This window comes from Lepisma saccharinum, chromosome 17 (assembly GCF_977018435.1).
Source record: "Lepisma saccharinum chromosome 17, izLepSacc3.1, whole genome shotgun sequence".
Lineage (NCBI taxonomy): Eukaryota > Metazoa > Arthropoda > Insecta > Zygentoma > Lepismatidae > Lepisma > Lepisma saccharinum.
The window spans coordinates 9,882,794-9,906,669 of NC_139245.1; the positions used below are offsets into that span (position 1 = coordinate 9,882,794).

Here is a 23,876-nt window from a genome sequence, read left to right on the forward strand (position 1 = left end):
CATTGATAATTTCCTCAATGGGCTCCACTTTTAAAATATCGGACTCACAGGATGGAATTAAGGTAGACATTAACCACTCATCAGCCATACACGAAAGTAGTCGGTTTTTAATGGATCTAATTACACTCATTGTGCGTTCTGCAGAGCAATTTGTCAACTTATTTTATATAATACGTGAAAATTTGAAAAGATCGAAAACTGGACAACAACACGGTATGGTTTAAGAAATCCATTCTTAACCCATTCCTGTAGATCCATAACTTATTCAGAACCCGTCATGTCGTGTGTACCTGAACTTTCTTAACTTTCTCAATCCCATCTCCCCCATCGCTATTAACCACAAGGTAAGAAAGTGACGTTAAATAACTCAACATTAATAATATTTTCCATTGCAAGGCTTCAGAAACACTTTACAATCAAACCATGTGAACAAGAAGGATAGCATAAAAAAACCTCTTAAAATAATTGAAGACTAAAATTGGTAAACGCTGTAAGTGCCACAAGAATTCAAACACCGTTTTCCACGTTAAACTGTGAAATGTGCCATGCTTGATAATGTGGTAAACGTGAAAAGTGGCTGGTAGCCCTCTAAGTAGTTCAAAGAACGTTTAAAAAGGCACTAGTGTGAACGTTCGTACGAACTGATGTGCGGAACGATGCGATTTCCCAACACTTTCGCTTTTGGCACTTACAACGTTTACCACTTTTAGTCCTCAATTACCTGTCATGTTTCTCGTGGCTCATTTCATTAGGCTGATTTTATTAACCTGGTCCTGAACCTGAAGCACTTTCATCATTGGTGTAATTTTGCCAAAGCCCACTTGCAGATTTTACTTCCACAGTTTTGTACTTTATGGGAAGATTATTCTTACATTTATATACATGTTTAAGTTCACAGTGTTTTTTCCACTTATCCTGGCGATGAATTGTATTACACGTGTACTCCACACACATGTATTTGAACGGTCTTGTAAGACTCTTTGGAATGAATGTTCCCCTTTCAATTTACATAGTCAATAAAAGTAGGCTTTAGACAACGAAAACTGACAGTATTATACAATTATCCAGTCAGTGGTAGCACAAGAACATAATACAAGCGAAACAAATCGTTCCTGAAATCATCCAACACTAAGAAAGTCTGCAGTGTCCGAAAAACACCAGACATCGTTTACTACTGGCCGAGAACCGAGATGCCAACAATCGAAAGGTGCATAACATTCGAAACCTTTCATTGCAAGAAGCACAGTTCATTCATGTTTCCTAACATAAACGTACAAAACTTCCTCGGGTCACTACCATTGTTAATGTGCTGAACCTTATTTTTAACATTTTGTCTGCTTGAATATGCATACAGCGCATCCCCGCCCCCCAGGGTGCGAAATCATTTAAGACTGGTGGGGGGAGAAAGATCTTAATATACAAATCCCCTCCACACAAACATACATAAAATTATACGATATACATATTTATAATGTTATTAAAAGTAAAAATAAAATAGTAAATTAAAAATATATTATTATTATTAATTACAAAACAATGTAACTTTTAAATATACCTATCAAATATTATAAGGTAGCAAACTACGTCCTTTACTAACTGGTTAAGGATAATAATAAATTATGAAATAGTTGAAGTAGTTTTATTATGTGTAAATTTTTATTAAGTTTTTGCTTTATGTTAATATAAAACAATTAGATTTCATAGTTATTATTGTTTTGCATTATTGTTTTACTTTTATTGTGCATATTGATGTAGATTTGTTAATGATATCTTGAGAGAGAAAAAGCATTCAACACTCACAACTACACTAATTGTGTATGTATTCGATATTATTATTAGTACAGTATATTTGAAATTAAAACTAATTGTTTATCGTTTGTTTGTTGTAACAAAAACTCTCCCCCCTAAAAGTTTTGGTGGGGGGATTTTTGAGGTCAAGATTGTTGGTGGGGGGAAATCCCCCCGTCCCCCAGGATTTTACACCCTGTCCTCCCTCTTCCACACTGATTCTAAAGGCATAAGCTGTGATGCTTCATTTCAACCCCATCGCCGCGATCACCCACAGTTAGGTAGAAAAACTATACATAATAACCAGAACTAAAAATCAATAACAAGTCAATCAAATGAAACGATCCCCCCATTCTTGTGTGAAAATATGTAGAAGTGGCAGCTATAGAGGCTATCCACCTGAAGTAAGTGCCTTCGTGCGGACGCCATAGTTGTAGCACAACAACTTCCGGTTCGTAGGCTCACAACATGGCGCTAAAGAGAGCTGAGATTGTGTCATGTATGAAAGGAACGAATGGGTGTGTACAAGGAGGATGTAAACTACGATCAGGGCTAAATAATCTTGCACGGATCTCTCTTCATCCAATTCCTCGAGATCTAGGCGCCAAATTATTGCATTGAAGCTGTCAGGCGTGAAAATTGGAAGCTCATTAGCAGGACTAGACTCCGCAGTAATGACAACGGATGTGCAGGAACCCAAAAAGTCGGGACCTGAAAAAATCCCGTTCCGATGCAGACTTTGGAAAAAATGATAGTTTAAAAGTAGTTTATTCCCTATATATTTTTTTTTGTAATATGTCCGAAATTGTGTTTGTCACATTATTATTTTTTCCAGTTTATTATTCATCTTCATCGTCATGTTTATCACAAATAGCAGAAAATTGACTTAAAATAACAATGAGGGTTTTGTATTCGGCGTTCAAACGGGAACGAAACAGCAAGTGTGCATTACCGCATCCCTCTGACTTGCCCTGACTGAAGAAAGAAGAAAAGAAGCTCCTTTTTCCGTTTCTTATATGTCCGTACATCTCGCACTTTTTCACTTAAAACATAAATGTATGCATCCAAAGATTTACATGCTTTAAGCGCTCTCGCTCTGTAGGAAAAATTACTTTCTATTAAACATGTAGGCTACAAATATCGCCAATGCAACGACGATCAGCAAATGAATCTCATCCTGGAATAATGCCGTATTACTTCCTAGTTGCTCATGCAATTGATATGCAAAGGCCTCTACTTTGCCCTGATATCTCTTATTCTCCTCGTCGTCAAGTGCTTTTATATGATCCATTTCATCCGGTATACAAAACGAGAAGAAAGGCCACAAGTACGCGCTTGAATTACCCGGCCGCCGTGAACCGGAAGTTGTTGTGCTACAGTTCCACAATCGATTGTGCCGTTCGATATGTTTTTGTTTACTCGTGGATAGCCCCTATACTATAAAATTTTGTCCCCCACAAAATTCCCATGACGCAGGCGTGTCATGAATTCCCTCTGTAAGCAGCCCTGTTTACATTGGTCGAGTAGACGGGAGAGTAGCTGGAGCGAGTAGGTAACGCGAGCTACTCTCCTCGTGCAAACAACTGGAGAGAGGACTGGAGCCAGTACTCGCTCCAGTAGTCAGAACAGTCGAGTGGGTGTCCACGGAGGACAGCGACTCGACCGAGTTGCTTCCTCTCCCATCGATTTTTTCACTCGCACGTGAACTCGACGGACCACTCGATCAATGTAAACTCTTCCTGAGAAGAGTATAAGAGTCTGTGCGGTGGCAGAGTGATGTGATTTTGCCAATTAATTGTAATTGTACTTTTTTAAAAAAACAGCCATGAATAGGAGGTGATCCAAGACCCACAACGTAAAGTTTGTAGAACTGCACCATGAATATGAGTATTCATGGAATTTGTGTCGATTATAGGAACAAACAAAATAAACTACGGGCGTATGAGGCCATAAGTGCAGCAGATGCGACCTAATGTATATTTGGCATAGGAGAAGTAAAATTGAAAGGAAAGAATTTTCGTTCTACGTACAACAAAGAACAATTAAAAATAGAAAAATCAAGGAAATTAGTTTTCTTTCTAGACCTGTCCTCGTGCTATATTCATTTCTCGTAAAAAAAGAAGTTTGTGAACAGTTTTAGAGCTTTTCTTTTAAAAAAATCGCCAATGACGTCGACGTGTTAATACTGTCAAAAGAGCGCCAAACAGCTGCAGCCACTATTCCACTGTGCTAGAAAGTGTGTAAACAAGCCAGTAACTCGCCCCAGTAACTCTCCCTCTCACTCGACCAATGTAAACCAGCCTTAAGAAGAAATACAGAGATGCAGAGAAAGTAATGAGCTACTTCATGATAAATATGAAAAATGCATCCCAGTAACTGGGGATTAGAACCAGCGAGACAGCAGGCCGCTACCATTGAAACAACCTTGGCTGGATACAATAGATCTGAAAAAGCGATGGATCCATCTCTATTAGTAGTAGTTAGTAATCTGTGTTTTTTACTGTATGGCGTATTCGAACTATTTACATTATTTTGATGCAACCACCCTTGCTTCAAATTGACCTTCATCTCCCTCTGGTAATAAAATAGTTTATTTCACAATGTAGATCAGTGGATCAGTATACCACAACACATTTATTAGCTACAGATTGCTTTGTTACTAACATTACATTCTCATGCATTTATTACATTATTTCAGGTGTAAAAATACTGATCCGTGATGATCTTGTAAACATGATTTTTAAACCTAACAGCTCTCTGGGCGACCGAGTGCGTTGGATGCTCGACTCACGATTTCATCAGCAAAAGTTTTGATTTCGAATCCAAGCCTGGTTATACGTATAAGGCTCCCTTCATCAATTTCATGTGATTACCATTCATCTTCATTAACCAAGAGTGAAAATAAGCGTAAAATAAGCAAGACAAAACTAACGTAACCTTATTATTTTAAAGAAGTTATTAAAGCTGTATTTTGTAAACTGATGATGCCAGTGACGAGAGCAACTCCAATGAGGCAGATGCAATGCCGGCCATATTTGTTAGCGCTCGGTAGTCGCTACCGGACATTTCACCCGGACACTCGGGAGAGATGGCCAAACATAACGGTGTTACATTTTTACATTTCAAACCAAGGCATTTACTATTTTAAGGCGCATATACCTGCAGTAAAAAAAGTACCCGGAATTTGGCTGGTAAAAGTCGCACATTGGAGGTATCGAGAATTCTTTGTCCGTAGGATGGCAGCACTGTACTGAATGACCACGCAGAAGGGTAGAGTAATCTATCCATCAGTTTGTGTACAGCAGCTGTTTACGTTAGTTGTGTTCTGTGGTTGTGTTGACGAGTGTCCTGCGATTTGCAGAATGGAGACAAATAACGAGCAAAGAATTTGTTTGAAATTTTGTGTTGCCAACGAACTGTCGTGTGCTGAATCGTTGAAAATGCTACAAAAGACCTTTGGTGATTCGTGTCTGTCGAAAACACAAGCGTATGCATGGTACAAAGCTTTCAAAGATGGCAGAGAAGTTGTTGCTGATTTGCCCCGTTCTGGTCTTTCTTGCACGTCGACGACTGACGAAAACATAGGAAAAATCAGGACAACGGTGCTTGAAAACCGGCGTGTGAGTGTGAGCGAGGTGGCTCGTGAGCTTGACATATCACACATGACCGTTCACAACATTTTGACTGCTGATGTGTTAGGCATGAAACGCGTTGCGGCACGACTTGTTCCGAAGGAGCTGAATTTCCTGTAGAAAGCACATCGCAGGGATGTTCCTGAAGACATGTTTTCGCGAGCCTCTAGTGACTCAACCTTTATGAAACGCATCATGATTGGTGACGAGATATGGGTGTATGAGTATGACATGCAAATAGGTCAACAATCTTCGGAATGGCGCTTAGAAAATGAACCAAAACCGAAAGAAACACGCCAAAGTCGTTCAAAAATTAAGGTCATGCTCATTGTTTTCTTTGATTATCGTGGTGTTGTGCACTCAGAATTCCTTCTAGCGGGACAAACTGTGAATAGAGTTTTATGTGACCGTTATGAGACGTCTGCGTGAGAATGTTCGCCGGAAAACACCAGAGTTATGGATAAACAATTCTTGGATTTTCCACCACGATAATGCGTCGTCGCACACGTCGACTCTTGTTCGCGAGCTTTTGGACAAAAACTCAACACATGTCCTCGCCCAAACCCCATATTCTCCAGACATGGCTCCGTTTTATTTTCTTCTCTTTCCGCGACTCAAGTTACCACTTCGGGGAAGGCGTTTTGAATTAATTGAATCCATTAAAGGAAACTCGCATAAAGAACTCAGGGCGATACCGTCTTCTCCGTTCGAAAAGTGTTTTGAAGACTGGGTTAAGCGTCGACATGTGCGTGTTGTATCTGATGGGGACCTATTTTGAAGGCGACAAAATAAATGTTGATGATTCACCACGTATTTTGTGTTTCATTCACAAATTCCGGGCACTTTTTGTACGTAGTAGTATTTAGAACAGTAAAATTGAAAACAATCCCATTTTTTCATGTAATGCCTCAGCTAATGCCTCGAGTCTGGAGAAATACCCCACCGAATTTGTCAAGTTTATTAAATTTCTCAACAATTACCATAGCTTATTTTCATTGAACAACTGTCTTGTCCTCTTTAAAAGATTATGAAAATGTATTTACCTTTGTGAAACCATATTGATCTTACTGAACAATTAAACACATAAACATTTAATTATTGAAGTACAGTAACAATAAATCAAGATTCACCGTTCTTATATAGTATAAACATTACCATAGCAACTCTAGAATCATAATGGGCGAAATGTTACTCTAAATTCTCAGTTGAAACTTTCTAAGAATGCTAATATTTTGGTAAATTTCAACAAGACTCCCTTCCCTCCTTTCCCCAATCCCGGCAACAATGGAAGGAGAGGATCCAAAACGTGCCCTGAGGCAGATAGGCCGTGTGCCTCTGGAATATGGATATGGCACTCTGTATGGCAAGGACCAAACTAGTTATTTCCCTGACAATCGGCAAGATGAAGTGGAGAAACTGGCGGTAAGTGATTGTTCATTTGCACATTAGAATGTAATGGTTACAAAAGGAGTTCTTTTGTAAGCAAGTATCTAGAAATATATTTCGGGGGGGAGTCCTAACGAAGTGTCTCGGGAATAATAATAACAACAATAATAATATTTAAATTAAAATAAATATATTATAATTACATTAAATTATGTAAATACGAATATAAATTAATATATTATTATTATTACATTAATAGATAAACAAGAACGAATAAGAAACAGCACGTATTCATTATCTAGCTTACTGGTAGTCAATATCTGCATAATCTGTATGAAAATAATTGCCCTGACCAAAAAATTAATATAAAATAGATGAAGAATTGAATATACGATATAATATATATATTCGTATATTGAATTAAAAAAGGATGTTAGATCCAGTTCGCGAAAATCCTGATTAATATGTCATGCATAGCTATTATCATAAATAGTAGTGTACAAGCATAAATCTTTCGTACTAACCTTCAAAGCCGTGTGGTCCGAATACAATCCTTGCTTTCCAATAAGTTCAGAGGAAATTGTAACCATCGATTATACAATAAATGCCAAACAAGTATATTTTGATTATTTAATTGTAACACTTAGTAAGTCTTTCGGGGTGAGGGTCCGGACCCCCTGGACTCCCCTAAATACGCTCCTGCTACGTGATGTCTTGAGGATACAAGACGGCCTACAGAAGAAAATGGTAATGTTGAATTCTTGTGTGATTTCCTACACTGCATAAAGTATTCCAACAGGCATATTGCCAAGTACAGAAAATCAGTTCATGATATCTATCAATTATAAAGTAGTCATGACATCACGTAGGTGGTAATAATGTATAGTATATGTATAGTTTTCCTATGTACATTACAATGTGTTCAAAATAACACTCCTACTACCTTAACCCTCAGGTACAAATAAGAGGCTGGGTGAGCTCCAGAGCGCTTTATGCACGGACATCAGGAAAAATTCCTCTGGGAAGTAATTTGCGTGTTGTAGTCCCATACCCTGAGGAATGGGTCACTGAATACTAATAAAAATGACAAGTTATGGATTCTGTTTTGTTCTGACAATAGCGTTGAAAATTTTGTAATTTGCAATTTTAAAAGCAAAAATTTCATAATGGAATTTTGAAATTTCTAAATATCTCCCGTCGTGGGGTACTCTTTCACAAAAAGTCTTTGGAAAAGTTTTGTATTTTTTATTTAGAAACGATCGATATTCGCTAGATGGCGCAACAACAATATTCATACACTCAAAATTTCAGTTATTTTCATTTATTCTACGTTCAACTACTTTCCTATTATCATGCCAGAGTAATATGCTTCAACATTGGAGTGAAACTTACAAAAGAACTGTATTCAAATTTTTAATTCCTCTTAGTTTCGTTTTCAAGTGATTGTTCTAAGACTGAACGTGTTGCATGACTCAGCCATGTTCATAATAAATCCTAAAATCAGTGGATCGTGGAACTTAGTGACGTCAGTTAATTGATATAGTTATTTCGATTTGTTATTTTCCTATTTGTTCCTAATTTGTTCCCAATTAAATTTAAGTATCATGTAATCAATTGTGCAATATGAAATCTTGTTTCCTGTTTACACAAATCGACTTTCACTCAGAAGGGATCCATTGTTTCATTTAATTATCTCGATGCGCTTGTTATACTGTGAAACGTGTACTCTTTTCTCCAACAGATGCCGCTCCGTTCTCATAACTATGAGAAGTCACCCTACACCCCGTTGCCAGACCTTGTGGCAGCCGATCGTATCGCCACAAGGGAGAAACTGCTCAGGATGAATCCTCTGCCTATCTCCAGAGTAGATCTTGGAAAGCGCAAGCACATAGACCTCTTCTATCTTGTAAGTTGCAGGACCATCACGGTTTAAAATATTTTTCTTCTTTGTGTACCAATAAGTAAATATACGTATTAAAATACCAATCTGTAGAGAGCTTAGCTTTTCATTGAGATTGAGATATGATTTTCCTTAAAGGTTGTAGGTATATCAATATCCTTCAAATGATATTGATATGAGAGCCATTTGTCAAGAAAAATTTAGCTTTCTTATTACTTCTATAAAAGGAAATTACATACATTTTTCTATATGGCAATTAGAAATTAAACTTAGTTATCTTCCTACATGTGGTTTATCTTCTCAATTTCAAATAAAATTCTAAATTCTGTAAAAAAGATAAGATATCAACTCATTTCCACCATAGTAAACATTCAGAAACAATAAAGAAAAATGTTAGAAAAATATTCATAAGTCCAGAGCCATCTATTGTTCACCATAGCAAACCATATCCCAACATAGTAGCGATTTTTTTAAACCTATTTTATTTCAAATTATTCAGTAATAAGTTAAAATCAGACAATATTGTAAAAAAACTATTCAAATTTGTTAATATAAAACTCTGTAGAAATTATGTCAACTTGTATTCGATTCTGGAAAGAAAAAATATGAATAAAGAATGAGGTGAAAAAATTATCAGGACCACTACTAAAATAAGATGGCTGAAGTTTGAAATCGAACAATTGTAAGTTGTTTCTTATTTCTTTATCCCAGGTTGCGTTTGTGTTTTGCCGAAGCAATGGGACGTGTGATATTCATATATTTCGCATCAAGTGCTTCAAAAACGTCATATAGGGGCAAATAAAGAAGTTTTATTTGTCTTCCCTTCTTTCTCTCTTTTTGTCTCGCTTCTTTATGTCTCTCTTCTTTGTGCTTCTTTCTCTTCGTCTCACACTTTTTCTTCCTTTCTTCACTTTTCCTGTCTCACTTCTTTATGTCTCTCTTCTTTGTTTCTTTCTCTTCGACTTTCAGTTCTTTATCCCTCTTCCTTTCTTTCTCCCTATCTCGCTTCTTTATTTTTCTTTCTTTTCATCTCTCACTTCTGTATTTCTCTTCCTTTCTTTCTCCCTTCCTATTCCTGTCTCTCTGTCTTTCTTCTTTGTTTCTTTCTCTTCGTCACTCACTTCTTTATTTCTCTTCCATTCTTTCTCTCTTTTCTTGTCCCGCTTCATTATGTCTCTTCTTTATGCTTCTTTCTCTTCGTGTCTTACTTCTTCCTTTCTTCTCCCTTATATGTCTCACTTCTATATGTATCTCTTCTTTGATTCCTTCTCTTCGCCTCTGACTTCTCTATTTCTCTTCCATTCTTTCCCTTTTCCTGTCTCTATTCCTTATGCATCTTTCTCTTCGTCTCACTTCTTTCTTTCTATTCCTTTCTACCTCACTTTTCCTGTCTCACTTCTTTCTTTCTATTCCTTTCTTCCCCACTTTTCATGTCTCACTTCTTTCTTTCTATTCCTTTCTTCCTCACTTTTCATGTCTCACTTCTTTCTTTCTATTCCTTTCTTCCTCACTTTTCCTGTCTCACTTCTTTCTTTCTATTCCTTTCTTCCTCACTTTTCATGTCTCACTTCTTTCTTTCTATTCCTTTCTTCCTCACTTTTCATGTCTCACTTCTTTCTTTCTCTTCCTTTCTTCCTCACTTTTCATGTCTCACTTCTTTCTTTCTATTCCTTTCTTCCTCACTTTTCATGTCTCACTTCTTTCTTTCTATTCCTTTCTTCCTCACTTTTCATGTCTCACTTCTTTCTTTCTATTCCTTTCTTCCCCACTTTTCATGTCTCACTTCTTTCTTTCTATTCCTTTCTTCCTCACTTTTCATGTCTCACTTCTTTCTTTCTATTCCTTTCTTCCTCACTTTTCATGTCTCACTTCTTTCTTTCTATTCCTTTCTTCCCCACTTTTCATGTCTCACTTCTTTCTTTCTATTCCTTTCTTCCTCACTTTTCATGTCTCACTTCTTTCTTTCTATTCCTTTCTTCCTCACTTTTCCTATCTCACTTCTTTGTTTCTTTCTCTTCGTCTCTCTCGACCCGGGGATTGTCCTCCCTCGAAGCTCCCTACGAACACCGCTTCATAGGGATTAGAGCGTGAATCTCCGAATCACCAATTGAATCGGGAACGTGTATGTGTTCCAACACAATAGTCCGCCGTCATCGCAGTCATCCAAGGGATACAATCGCTTCCACCACTCATATCGCAGTTTAGGAACCCAAATTTCTTCCCAACGAGGGTCCAACAGGTTGCTAACCAACCAGATGCAATTTGACCGCTATTGACGTACGCACAGAGCAATTTGCGTCATGTAATAATCAACTAGAATGCAAATAGCTGTGGATATCCTGAAAAGTCACGCTTCAGACAATTGGGTGCTCAGTGAACTTACCATCAACAGAAAATGTGGTACCCCAATGCATGCTGCAAGAACAAACACGGGTATATCTAGTGATTCGTCGATTCAACAATTTTGCAGCCAAGAATGGCTTACGTGTACGTAACAAAGCGGTGCATTGCTTGTCTATTTATGCTCTTTCGACTAAAACATAGATTTACTGTTGTAAATACGTTCACAGTTGTGGCATTTCTGCAAATTTTCTATTGGGTGGGTGTTCGCAAATGCTTGTATCCAGTCCAAGGGTCCCGGGTTCGAATCCCGGCATGGGCATGGATGTTTGTGAGTGTCCATTCATGAATTTCATCATATCATCACTCATCCCCATCTTCGCAAATTAGCCAAAAGTGGAACAAAAGGCGAAGTAAAATAAAGCAAGTCAATCAATCAAATGATTGTAATGTGCATTACCTCTAAATTTGTCTTTGATTGTAACATTTCTTGAATGGAGTTAGGAGGAATTTCGTTGTTTTAATTCAGTGAAAACCATCTCAGATTCTCATTAAGTAAGTACCAGCTTAGCATGCTATCATGGGTTCCAAAAAACGAATGCTATCAATCCAGACCAGTTTCTTTGGAATGATTTTGATTGATTGGTTGATTTGGTGTTTGAAGTCCACTTTATGCACAGTAAGGCTAATCGGGACTGGACCTACAGTTTAGAGTGGGATACGAATCATTATGTGCCTCCACAGGAGTGATACAATTAATATTCTCTTGCCTTCCATGGTGTAGCTGGTCGATGGGAGTCATACCCTCCCCCCTTTGCCCCAGAATTCCTTTAAAAAAGGTCAAATGCAGGAAAGATGGCTAGATATAGAACTGACTAGAAGAAAACAGTAGGTATAACCCACACCTTTATTCATATACTCCTTGCAAAAATCCTAGACAAACCACTGATATGTCCATTGTAATTTGTAACATAACCTGCTTGTTCCGAACCACTAAATTATCTCCATATCGAATCGAAAACGGTATCTGGGTTACAATGCAACGATAGTACTCATTATTATAGGAGTATATTAGACCCATATGTAATATACGTAATATAACGTATATTCAGTATGTATATGCATTACCTATGTAACATGTAGAGCTCCTGCATGGGTGAATTGTTAGCGCTCTTGCCTTTACTGCTAATGGTCCTAGTTTCGATCCAAGGTGGGAGCTCTAAAGTTTAGGTGTCTTCCCAGCATCGTAAGGACAACTGAGGAGCTACTTCCGGTGTCCAAAACCAGAAGACAGCGGCGATGGGACTCGGTGTTCTGACCAGCATCGCCTCAGGGCTCTGCCTTTAAAAGGGCTATTGCGCCCGAGTGTGTAATTCTATATGGCGTGTATATTCAACACAATATCATTATGCTTTCAGTTCTGCTACTAAAAACAATCCTTGCTTGAAACGCATGGTTTGAATCAGGAGCGTATATTCCAGGCAAGCGAGGCTGTCTGCCAAGCCTGAAGCGTCGAGAATAAAATACAGGAGAAAAATCGATCAGAAATTGTAAATAAAATTATTCATATCAGTGAGATGATGATGCTGATTCTGGAGTTGGTAATCTGATTTCTTAAGAGTTGGTAACCAGACTTCCTATCAGTTGGCAACCAGACTTCCTCTGAGTTGGCAACCAGACTTCCTATGAGTTGGCAACCAGACTTCCTATGAGTTGGCAACCAGACTTCCTATGAGTTGGTAACCAGACTTCCTATGAGTTGGCAACCAGACTTCCTATGAGTTGGCAACCAGACTTCCTATGAGTTGGCAACCAGACTTCCTATGAGTTTGTAACCAGACTTCCTATGAGTTGGCAACCAGACTTCCTATGAGTTGGCAACCTGATTACTTATGAGTTGGCAACCTGATTACTTATGAGTTGGCAACCTGATTTCTTAGTAGTTAGTAAACTTATTTCTATTCATAGTCTAGGAGCAAAAGACTTAGTGAGATTGTCCGGACCTTGGACTGAGTATACGCCACTGGTTTGAATTTCAAACGTGAGTGCCACACTTTTATTCGCTAACAACTCCCTTGTGGTTCATTGCAGACAACCCAGCTACAAAGGGACCAGTACATGGACCATTCCGGAACGGCTCATCCCCTCCGCTACTTTCAAGCTGCGGACGAACTTTTCCAGAACGCACCTAGCCTAAACAAGTATGGTTTCTTATCAGTATTATTGGTCCTGCCTCCATTGACTTAATGACACCACTCACATAACACTCAGGCGGTATCACAGTACAACACCGTTACTTTCACAGCGCGCAAAGAACAGCAACGCAAACCATTTTTCTTACTAATGGTAAGATACTGGACTTGGAAAAACATTCTTTTCTATCCTGTATATACGCAGCCATGCAATACAAATTGATGATTATCACTGCCATTTACTTTTCTGTCGGGTGATATATACGTACAAACTAAGAGCAATAGTAAGCTACGGAACCGATGCATATCTTGAATTATGATGTTTTATGTCTCTTGCACTAGTTCTTAAGATTTTTGCAGAAATACATACACTTTTCGAGGGTTCGTAGCGTCGATACGTGATCTTGACATGCAAGATGCCATTAAGAACAGTTGTTAACCTTGATATCCTTTACGCACTTTGGAACTTTACCGGTGTTGTACTGTGACACCCTGTATAAATGTTTAACAATCCTGTTCTTGTTGCTTTTATTTTGAAAATTTGCTGGTGGTGTACCGCAACACCGTGTGTAAAGATTAGCAACCCTGTTTTTGTTGCTCTTTATTTTGAAAAGTTAGCCGTGTTATACCGCAACACCCTGTGTAAGTTTTTAAGAACCTTGTGTTTGTTGCGTTTCCTTTTATCTTATATGTTTATAAATAAGGAAAGTAGAATATGATTAAGAGTGTACAAGTTAACGGTATTGATTTCGCAATGGACAACGAATTTCCTTGAAAGAGCAACAGCCAGATATTTCTTTCGGTAACTGAATCCTATCCTTGTGATGCAACGGAAACATGACATCCGGAATCTTGAAGAGAGTGGTGCAGATTTTACGAGAGAGCACTCCACGTACACACGCACACGCACAGACGCACACGCACACAAAATGCTAATCAAGGTAGTGTTCTTTTCCTTTGAAGCAAAAGGAAACTCGAGAGATTTCTGGAAGGCAAATCCAGAGACTCCCTTGGAATGTCCAGAATGTAGTGGAACGTGACTCAGGCAGGAACAAGAGTACCCCTGGCACGATTTCTCTACTCTGTGTCCGTCGAAAGAACGAAGTGAGTGTAAACAAATACATGTAGCTTCATATAGTTATGAGGAGAGAGAGAAAGGAATAACAAATGAGGGACATAAATAGCGAGAAACAGAGGAAAGGTTGAACGAAAAGATAAAGAACCAAAGCAAGCCAGAAAGATAGAAACAATCGAGGAATTAAGCAGAGAAGAAGATGGAAAGCCGAGAAGGAGGAAGGAAGATAGTAAAGAAACAAATACAGAGGAGAAGAGAGATAGAAAGAACGAACGTTACAGAGAGATAGAAATAAAAAGTTAGAGAGAGAAAGAAAAAACCTTAGAGAGAGATAGAAGGAATGAACGGTAAAGGGAGAGATAAAAAGAAAAGGACAGAAAGAATGGTAGAAAGAGAGAAGTAGAAAGAAAATGAGAGAGAGAAAAAATAGAAACAAAAGTGAGAAAGGACAGTAGAGAGAGAGAGATCGAAAAGAGGAGAAAGAACGGTAGAAAGAAAAAGAGCGAAAAATGGTTCAGAGAGAGAGAGAGAGAGAGAGAGAGAGAGAGAGAAATAAAATTATAGAACTAGAAAGAGGGAGATAGACAGAACGCTAAAAGAATAACAGAGAGAGAGAGAGAGAGAGAGAGAGAGAGAGAAATAATGGTACAGAGAGATATCGAAAGAAAAGTATAGAAAATTGAGTAGGAAGATATACAAAGAAAGATGGCAATAACTCGGGCTCAGAAGTTGAAGACCTATAAATTGCCAAAAAAAAGACCCATAAAAAGACATAAAAATATCAAAAAAGGACCTAAAAACGGAAAAAAGGACGTATAAATGTGATCCAAATTAATTAATAACTTCAGTTTTAATTACATATTTAATGAATAATGAAAAGACAAAATTCTGGTGGTATGGAACGCACAGTGCGAAAAAACTATATGAATGAAATGCATCTTCTTTCACACATTATATAGATTAACATAATTTGAAAAATAATATTTTGCCTAACCACACTAGCGTTACAAAAGAAGATGAAGTTGCAAAAAAAAAGCCGTTAAGACCTAAAGAAAGGCTAAAAAAGGACCAATAAGCCAAAAAACTCCGAAAAAGGCAAAAAAGGACAAATAAAACCCTACTTTTTCTGGCCTACAATGACCCAAAATGAACATATATTATGTTGGGCCTCGTCTTCGGACATAACAGGAAACCCTCCGATGACGCCACTGCTCTTCAGCTCACATTTATGCACAGCCACTTCAAAAATTCTCCATCCTTCCCTTTTCCCACACCAGTCACGTTATAATGCCCAAGTTACGTTTCATAAACGCTGCAATGTATCCATTTCGTGCACAAGCATATTGAATATAATTTCTTCCATCGCTTCCAGGAACTACATAAGGCCCATTAACTACTGGGTGAGATATCGGAAACCGCCCGTGCTTCCCTGGAACCTGGAAAGGAGCGGGCAAGTGCCGACGCTGCCCGGAAGGAACTTGGCCGGAAGAATCAACAGGGAAAGCGTTGTTAACCGCAGATGAAACCAACATTGGCCACCTGCTCTCAAACCGATCGACTGCTAATCCCAGCAACAGCAATATCTAATTTCATGAATGCCTCAGCCGACAGATTGCAAAATAGCTCATCTGGTACTACTACAGTGAAAAATGCTTGTACAGGATTATACATATCAATATATACCTCCAGTAGCATGTGTTTTGTGACGAAGTTTGCCCAGATGCCCACTACTAGATTAACATGTACTGAAGCAGTGGCGTGCCCAGGATTTTTGAAAGGGGTTACGTATACTTTATTTGGTATTCAGCCCTCATTTTGCCATCTTTCCCGGCTTTGACGTTCTTTTTTTTTTTTTTTGGAATACTGGGCTATAGGGGGGTTATAACCTCCACCAACACCCCTTGGGCACGCCAGTGACTGAAAGTAATTGAATGTGAATGCTAACATCCAGAGCCTATGGATAAAAATATTTGTTTGTTTGATTGATTGGTTTATTGGTTGGTTGATTGATTGATTGGTTGGTTGAACCTTTAGTTGATTGGTTTGTTGATTGATTGGTTGCTTGAGTTGGTGTTTTAAGTCCACTTTATGCACAGCAAGGCTAATCGGGACTGGGCCTACAGTTTAAAGTAGGATCCGAACCACTATGTGCCTCCACCAGGTATCGAACCCGGGATCCCTTGATTACAAGGCGACGACGCTACAGCTACGCCATCGGGCACCATTGTGTACGGTTTCTTCCGAGTTTATAAGACGCTTGTGTTTCCAATTTGATTTCCCTGACTTCATGGATTCTTTTGACATACTTGAAAATATCCAAAAGTACTGAAATCCAACTCTAATCAAAGCACTACATAAGATTCGTATTAAAATATTTTAATTATAAATAATAAGTACTAATCGTTTAATTATACACACATAACTCCAAATGCATCAAATTATGCTAATGCATCAATTGACACAGTTAAATGTGTAATTTTATCTTTATCTTTGTTTTTTTTTGTGAAGATCGTATCTGGTCTTCCCAATTTATGCATTTTAGTGCATCACACGGATCAGAATCTGATAAAAGTACTCTTTATGCATTTCTGTGTGTATTTTGACATACCGAAAAGGTGTATCGTTTTCAGTTTATGCATGTTAATATGTTATTGGAGTCAACATGCGTGTGTCAATTAACATGTTAAGGGTTCTGTGTAGAATGAAATTATGAACTGTGTTACGTACCCAACACGTCATATACTGAGAGTAGTGTGAGAAGTTAATCATAGATAGCAGCAGTAGATAAACAAAATGAAAGTGTCATTGCTGCATATAAAAATAATAGCATAAAGGTGAAGAAGGGCTAAAACGAGGAGGAATAATATTGTCTAATACAAAAAGAAAAAGGAAGAAACGAAATAATACACACTTATGAATATTTTTAGGAAAATTAAGGTTCTTATATTATATAATATGTGAAATGTTATGAAGTTCGAAGACTTGAAAATTTTTAGGCCTGCTAACGGATACCTATATGTGCTTGTATAGTGTAAATTGTCCATCACCATGTTCGTGGACATTAGTTCACCCGATAAGAGCTTCAAGAATTAAAATAAAACTCAAAACAAGCTGTTGATTACTTCTGCTCCAGCATACATAAAAATTCATCCTTAAAAACACACAGGATGTAAGAGAAAAATTAATCAAAATAGTCATGGACAATTTGCACGGTAATACTCATGGATCCAATTGTACATTTACCATTCCCTCTGAGGAAGCCCGAAGCTTCAAATCGTGAAGATACGTAGGTTTCATCCACTCCAAAAGAAGTATACAAGGTCAGAAGTTTATTATATATTTTATTCTCGCGTCTAGGCCTACATTAATATTTCACAATATCACATCACTTCAAAACCCTGAAAAATTAACAAGCACCCGTCCCCACAAGCAAATGTTTGTCCATTCGAACATTATGATATAGTGAGATAGCCCAGATTATACGCCACTGGTATATAAATATTTGGTTTATTGTATGCTCCAGGCCACGCATCCACCTAGGGCCAGCCCTGTTAGCATACTCTTAAAAATTGTGTTTTGAACATATAAATATGCATGACATGATGCAAAGTGTGTTGCTAATCATTATTAGGGGCTGTTCACACGAGTCTACTAAATGGCTCGTTCGATGAACCTTTGGGCGCATGCGCTATTGCGGGATATTTGAATGAGTGGCTCTACGCTAAGGTTCCACAAGCACGCTACTTGGAAGATTCGTTTGAGGAGACAAAACTAAAAAATGTGTTTCATGCTATAGTTCTCCTACCACACATCTTAGAGTTATCATATTTCTTGTTCGCATTATAAAGACTGTTGTTCTTTGTCTTGGAAAAAAGGATTAGGTTTTATTGGCCGATTATATCACTGGCACGGGGTTTGAAGAAGGGAGTATAGAGTACTCCCTTCTTCAAACCCCGTGCCAATGATATAATCGGCCAATATAATTTGCAAGAGATGCAAAGAATAGGATTTATTGTTGAACCCGGGAGTAAATCCTTTCTAAACAAATAAACAAGATAATAACGCAAACAAGTCGAGGAAGCGGGAACTTAATTGTAAATTGTAATATTGTAAAATTACAAAAAATTCATGTTGGTAAAGCACTAATCTCTCAAATGCATTTACAAGCACTACAATACTTCCAAATTAAAATGTACATAATTCATACATTTTAAACACGAATGTACACATACACCTTTATTCTTGAAGGACAAGACAGTTCTTCTTGACTGAATTGTGAGGTCAGTTGTTCTCATGTGATTAATTTGTTTATATATTAACGAAAGCCTAAAAGAGTAAACTTTACAAATACCCTTCGGTTCCATCAAGAAGATAATTTAAATGAATAATAAAGGCATTCATGATCTGGAATTAACTTTCCATATGTACACACGTAACATAGCTTGTAGAACATGAGAACTGCAAATTCAGAAGAGTCACTATGGTGCTACACTCTGTAGTGTTTTTAGGAAGCTTTTGTTTGATTGATTGAGTTGGTGTTTAAGTCCACTTTATGTACAGTAAGGCTAATCGGGACTGGACCTACAGTTTAAAGTGGGATCCGAATAATATGTGCCTCTACCTGGTATCGAACCCAAGACCCCTTCATTACAAGGCGACGACGCTTCCACAGCGCCATCGGGGAAGCCAATAATTGTTTGTGTACGGTTTCTTCCGATTTATAGGACGTCGTGTAACCAATTTGATTTTTGCTGACTTCATGGATTCTTTTGACATACTTAGAAATATCCAAAAGTACTGAAATCAAATTCTAAACAAAGTACTACACAAGAATCGTATTCAAATATTTCTATTAAAAAGAATATCTATTCGTTTAATTATATACACGTAACTCGAAATACATCAATTGACACAGATAAATGTGTAATTTTATGTTCATCTTTTGTTATCTTTGGAATGACCGTGTCTGGTCTTCCTAATTGATGCATTTCTGTGCATCACAAGGAACAGAATATGAAAAAAATACTCTTTTATGCATTTCTGTGTGTATTTTGACACATCAAGAAGGTGCATCGTATTCAGTTTATGCACGTTAATGTGTTATCTGAATCAACATCTGTGTGTCAATTAACACGTTACGGGTCCTGTGTGTAGAATGAAATTAGGAAGTGTGTTACGTACCCAAAGCGTCATATACTGAGATTAGTTTGAGAAGTTAATCATAGATGGCAGCTTCAGGTAAACAAAATGAGAGTGTCATTGCTGCATACAAAAGCAATAGCACAAAAGTGAAAGAAGGCTGAAAAGAGGAGGAATAATATTGTCTAATATAATAAAGAAGATGCATAAACGACATATTATATACTTATGAATATTCTTAGGAAAATTAAGGTTCTCATATAATATAATATGTGAAATGTTAAGAAGTTTGAAGACTTGAAAATTTCTGGGTGCTAATGGATACCTATTGGTGCTTGTATAGTGCAGATTGTCCATCCCCATGTTCGTGCTTTTTATTTGACCCAATAAGAGCTTCAAGAATTAAAATAAAACTCAAAACAAGCTGTTGACAACTTCTGCACCAGCATACATAAAAATTCATAGCTTAAAAACACACAGGATGTAATTGAAAATTGAAGGGCTCGGTGCAAGAAGGAGCTAATCCTCCAAAAGTTGTTTTCGAGATATTAGGATTTGAAAGTTTGAAAAAATCCATAAATCTGAATTTTGTTTGTATTGTCGTATAGTTGATTTCAAAAGCATGTCTGAAGTTTGCAGTTTACATGGACACATTCAAATGTGGTACAATTATTGCAAAGATGATTAAATTAGGTTTTTTCAGTTCACTGTTTCCCATTGTTGGTTAGATCCTTATTTCATCACAATCTTCGGTGTCAGTTCTGTGGAATAACAACAAACAGGAATGCATGACCATTATATTGTGAACAAAAAAAATATACACATAAGAATGAAAAATCAAATAATTTTGTAGGGAGAAAAAAATGACATACAAGTTTAATTCATATGCAGTGTCAGCCGAAATATTCTCCGCACTGACACCAAATAGTGGCATATAGTGTTGCCTACGAGACGAGACTTTGGCCTGTCTCGTCTCGTGGAAATGCTGTCTCGTCTCTGTCTCGTCTCGAAAATATTCGTTTGTCTCGGGACACATGGTCAATCTCGTCTCGTCTCGAATTTTTAAAAGCCTGTCCCGTCTCGTCCCGTGGGCAACACTAGTGGCATATGAATGCAGGTCGCACAAACTATTCTGAATTCAACTGATCCAGGCCCTCCTAATGTATCAGTCATCAAGTCCATCCAGAATTTCTGCACTCTCCTCGGCAGCTACTTCCGTCGGAACAAGGCTGAGATAAAAATTATGGTATATTGGAGGGATGAATTCCAACAGGGACATTATGTCTGAATATTTCCGGACATCTATGGGAATCTGTTCCTTGTACTTACATGGCAAATCACTTAGGTGTACCTCTGACAGTGGACGGCCTCTTTTCTTTAGGGTGCACCTAGCCCATACTGGCGCTTCTTTCTGGTATGAATAACTCTCATGCAGAATATGGCGAGTAGCAGATTCCATCATGAACACCGCAGCCTCTTTAAACTTGAGGGGATCCTTACCATCTGTGGTGGTTTTCTTGGTAATTGATGATGCCACAAGTGGTGTGAGATCCTTGAAGTCGGTTTGCTGCATGCGTGTTACATGGAAATTTCTTCTTTATCTTTGCACTGCTGATCACATCTGCCCATTCATCTGTTGTATATTGTATATTATAGGAAATTGTGAATGACCTCTTGGAAGATTGTCCCTTTGTGTAGAAACGTTTCGTATTCTGAATTCTAATATTTTGCATGAGGTATGTGTTCTGTGTTGCATAATCAGCCAAGTCCTAGAATGTGTGAAAAATGAACTCTGCATCCCCCTTAATTTTGTTCCAGCATTTCTTTGGACAAGTACATGGCTCACCTATCTTCCTGGCTAGAACAACATCCCTTGTGTGCCTGGATGTGTACTGCTCCCCTTTATTTCTTTTTCTCTTACGTTTCACTCTCTCTCAGTTATCTTGGTCGCATCGTCTCTTTCTGGCTGGAGGATGTTTCACAGGAGATCGCTTTGTCGTCCTTGTGATGTGAAGGTCATTCTGAAATGGATCAGAGTAACAAATTTATTTGAAAAAATAAACTAGCACGAAGCAATAACAGTCCAATCCACTCGACAAACAGAAATTTCCGAAACACATCACTTTTGCAAATGACAAAACAATTCTGATTATTTATCTTTACATTATTTCTAAAATATCTTTCCTGTTTATTGACTGATTGATTTGTTGTTTTAAATCTACTTTATGCACAGTAAGGCTAATCGGGACTGAACCTACAATTTAAAGTGGAATCCGAACCACTATGTGCCTCCACCGAGAATTGCACCCGGGACCCCTTGATTACAAGGCGACGATGCTACCACTGCGCCATCCGGGAGGCCACCCTTTCTATTCTATACGATTTATCGCAATGTCCTTGATGGTACGTTGTCAGAATTTGTCATTATTAGGTAACCATGTAAGTGTGTCATGTCGATTTCTTCGTGATTAATCATTTCAGCAATATGGTGCTAACCTACAGTCATTATGTTAGCAGCAGTTGTCATCAGAATAAGTTCATGATTTTACTGTACCAACTTGCAAGAGGCCTGACGAATGCATAGTGAGCTGATTTGCGCATTAACATGCACATCACGACGCACACTTACCAACCGTTTTCACCGTGCCCAAGTCTGAGACAATAAGGTGTTAATCAACATTTTCAAAAAATACCAAAAATAAAAACTTCTTTCTTACCTCAGAGTCGGTGCTTTCGCTGTTGGACACTCCACACACATAGTCTGGGTCATCAAAGCTGTTGCCACCGCACAGAGGGCCATTTTCCTCATCAGAATCACAAATATATGAGGAGGTGCTCTGCAGACCTTCCTCGTTATCCGACATTTTTCTGTGGCTTGACACCTTGTTGCACAGAACTTTCCGTTCGTACGTTCCTTTCGAAGAAGGGTACCATGTGATTGCGCGCGAATGTGACACAGCACCATCACCACCTCTTGGTGAATGCAGCAGACGTTCATGCCGCACGTACTGCACGGTGTATCTCAATTTTGACAGAAGTGAGGGTTAGCTCCTTATTGCACCGAGCCCTTCAATTAATGAAAATAGTCATGGACAATTTGCACGGTAATACTCATGTATCCCATTGTACATTTACCATTCCCTCTGAGGAAGCCCCTAGCTTCAAATCGTGAAGATACGTAAGTCTCAGCCACTCCAAAACTAGTATACAAGGTAAGAAGTTTATTATATATTTTATTCTCTCGTCTATGCCTACATTAATATTTCACATCACTTAGAAATCCCGAAAAATGAACAACCCCCCTCCCTCCCCCACAAGCAAATGCTTTTCCATTCCAAAATTATGATATAGTGACATAGCCCAGATTCTGTACCCATTATACGCCACTGGTATATAAATATTTGTTATATTTATTTATTATTATTATTTATTTATTTGAAAAATCCTGAATACAGAAAAATCCATTTTACATCAGGATATCAACTTGAAAAGAAATAAACAAAATAATAGGATGGACACATACACACATATGCATATACGAGGGCGATTCAATAATTATTGTCCCCGGCATACTTAAAGGATATGAATTGCAATGAATGATGGGGATATTGTAGCCTAATATCTTAGATGCCTATATGCAAAATTTCAGAACCGTAGGTGCCATAGTAAATTTGTTTTTCTCGTTTTAGGTGTGAGAGGTGGCACTTAGTTTGAAAAATGGAGAAAACCGAACAACGAGCTGTCATCAAGTACCTTCAGAAAAAGGGGCTAAGCCCAAAGGAGATTCATGAGGACGTGGTCAGTGTGTTGGGTGATGGGGCTCCTACCTACCAGGTGGTAAAAAACTGGTGCCGCGATTTCCGTTGCGGCAGGGAAAGCTGTCAACAGGCCCCTGGTGCTGGTCCTCCAACAACAGCATCCACCCCAGAAAACATTGATGCTGTGCATGACATGATTATGGCTGACAAAAGAATCACGGTGCAACAGTTAGCAGACATAATGCACATCTCTGTAGGCTCAGTGGAAACCATTGTGCATGAACACTTGGGATTCAGAAAGGTGTCAGCGCGATGGGTCCCCAAAATGTTATCCCGTGAACAACAGAAAGACAGAGTTTAATGTTCAAGGGCTGGTTTGGAGCTGATGGGACAGACCTGAAGCAGTTCTGTGATAGATTTGTGACAGTGGATGAGACATGGCTCCACCACTATGATCCCGAGTCCAAACGACAGAGTATGGAGTGGCGGCACAGCTATTCACCCCCCCCCCCGCAAATTCAGGATGCAAGCATCAGCACGCAAGGTTATGGCCACAATTTTTTGGGATGCGAAGGGTGTGCTCCTTATTGACTACCTGGTGGGACACACTGTTACTGGGGACTATTATGCAGCCCTAATCCCTAAGTTACGCGAAGCAATCAAGGA

At 38.3% G+C, this 23,876-nt stretch overlaps 1 protein-coding gene across 1 annotated transcript; it reads left to right on the top strand.

Moving 5' to 3' along the window:
- Nucleotides 1–6,704: 6,704 nt before the first annotated feature.
- Nucleotides 6,705–15,985, top strand: LOC146001782 (uncharacterized). Its single transcript, XM_083139504.1, has 4 exons — nt 6,705–6,842; nt 8,548–8,712; nt 13,138–13,247; nt 15,686–15,985. Exons 1-4 carry the CDS (start codon nt 6,705–6,707, stop codon nt 15,834–15,836), a joined length of 564 nt encoding a protein of 187 aa, XP_082995630.1. The 3' UTR covers nt 15,837–15,985.
- Nucleotides 15,986–23,876: the final 7,891 nt, after the last annotated feature.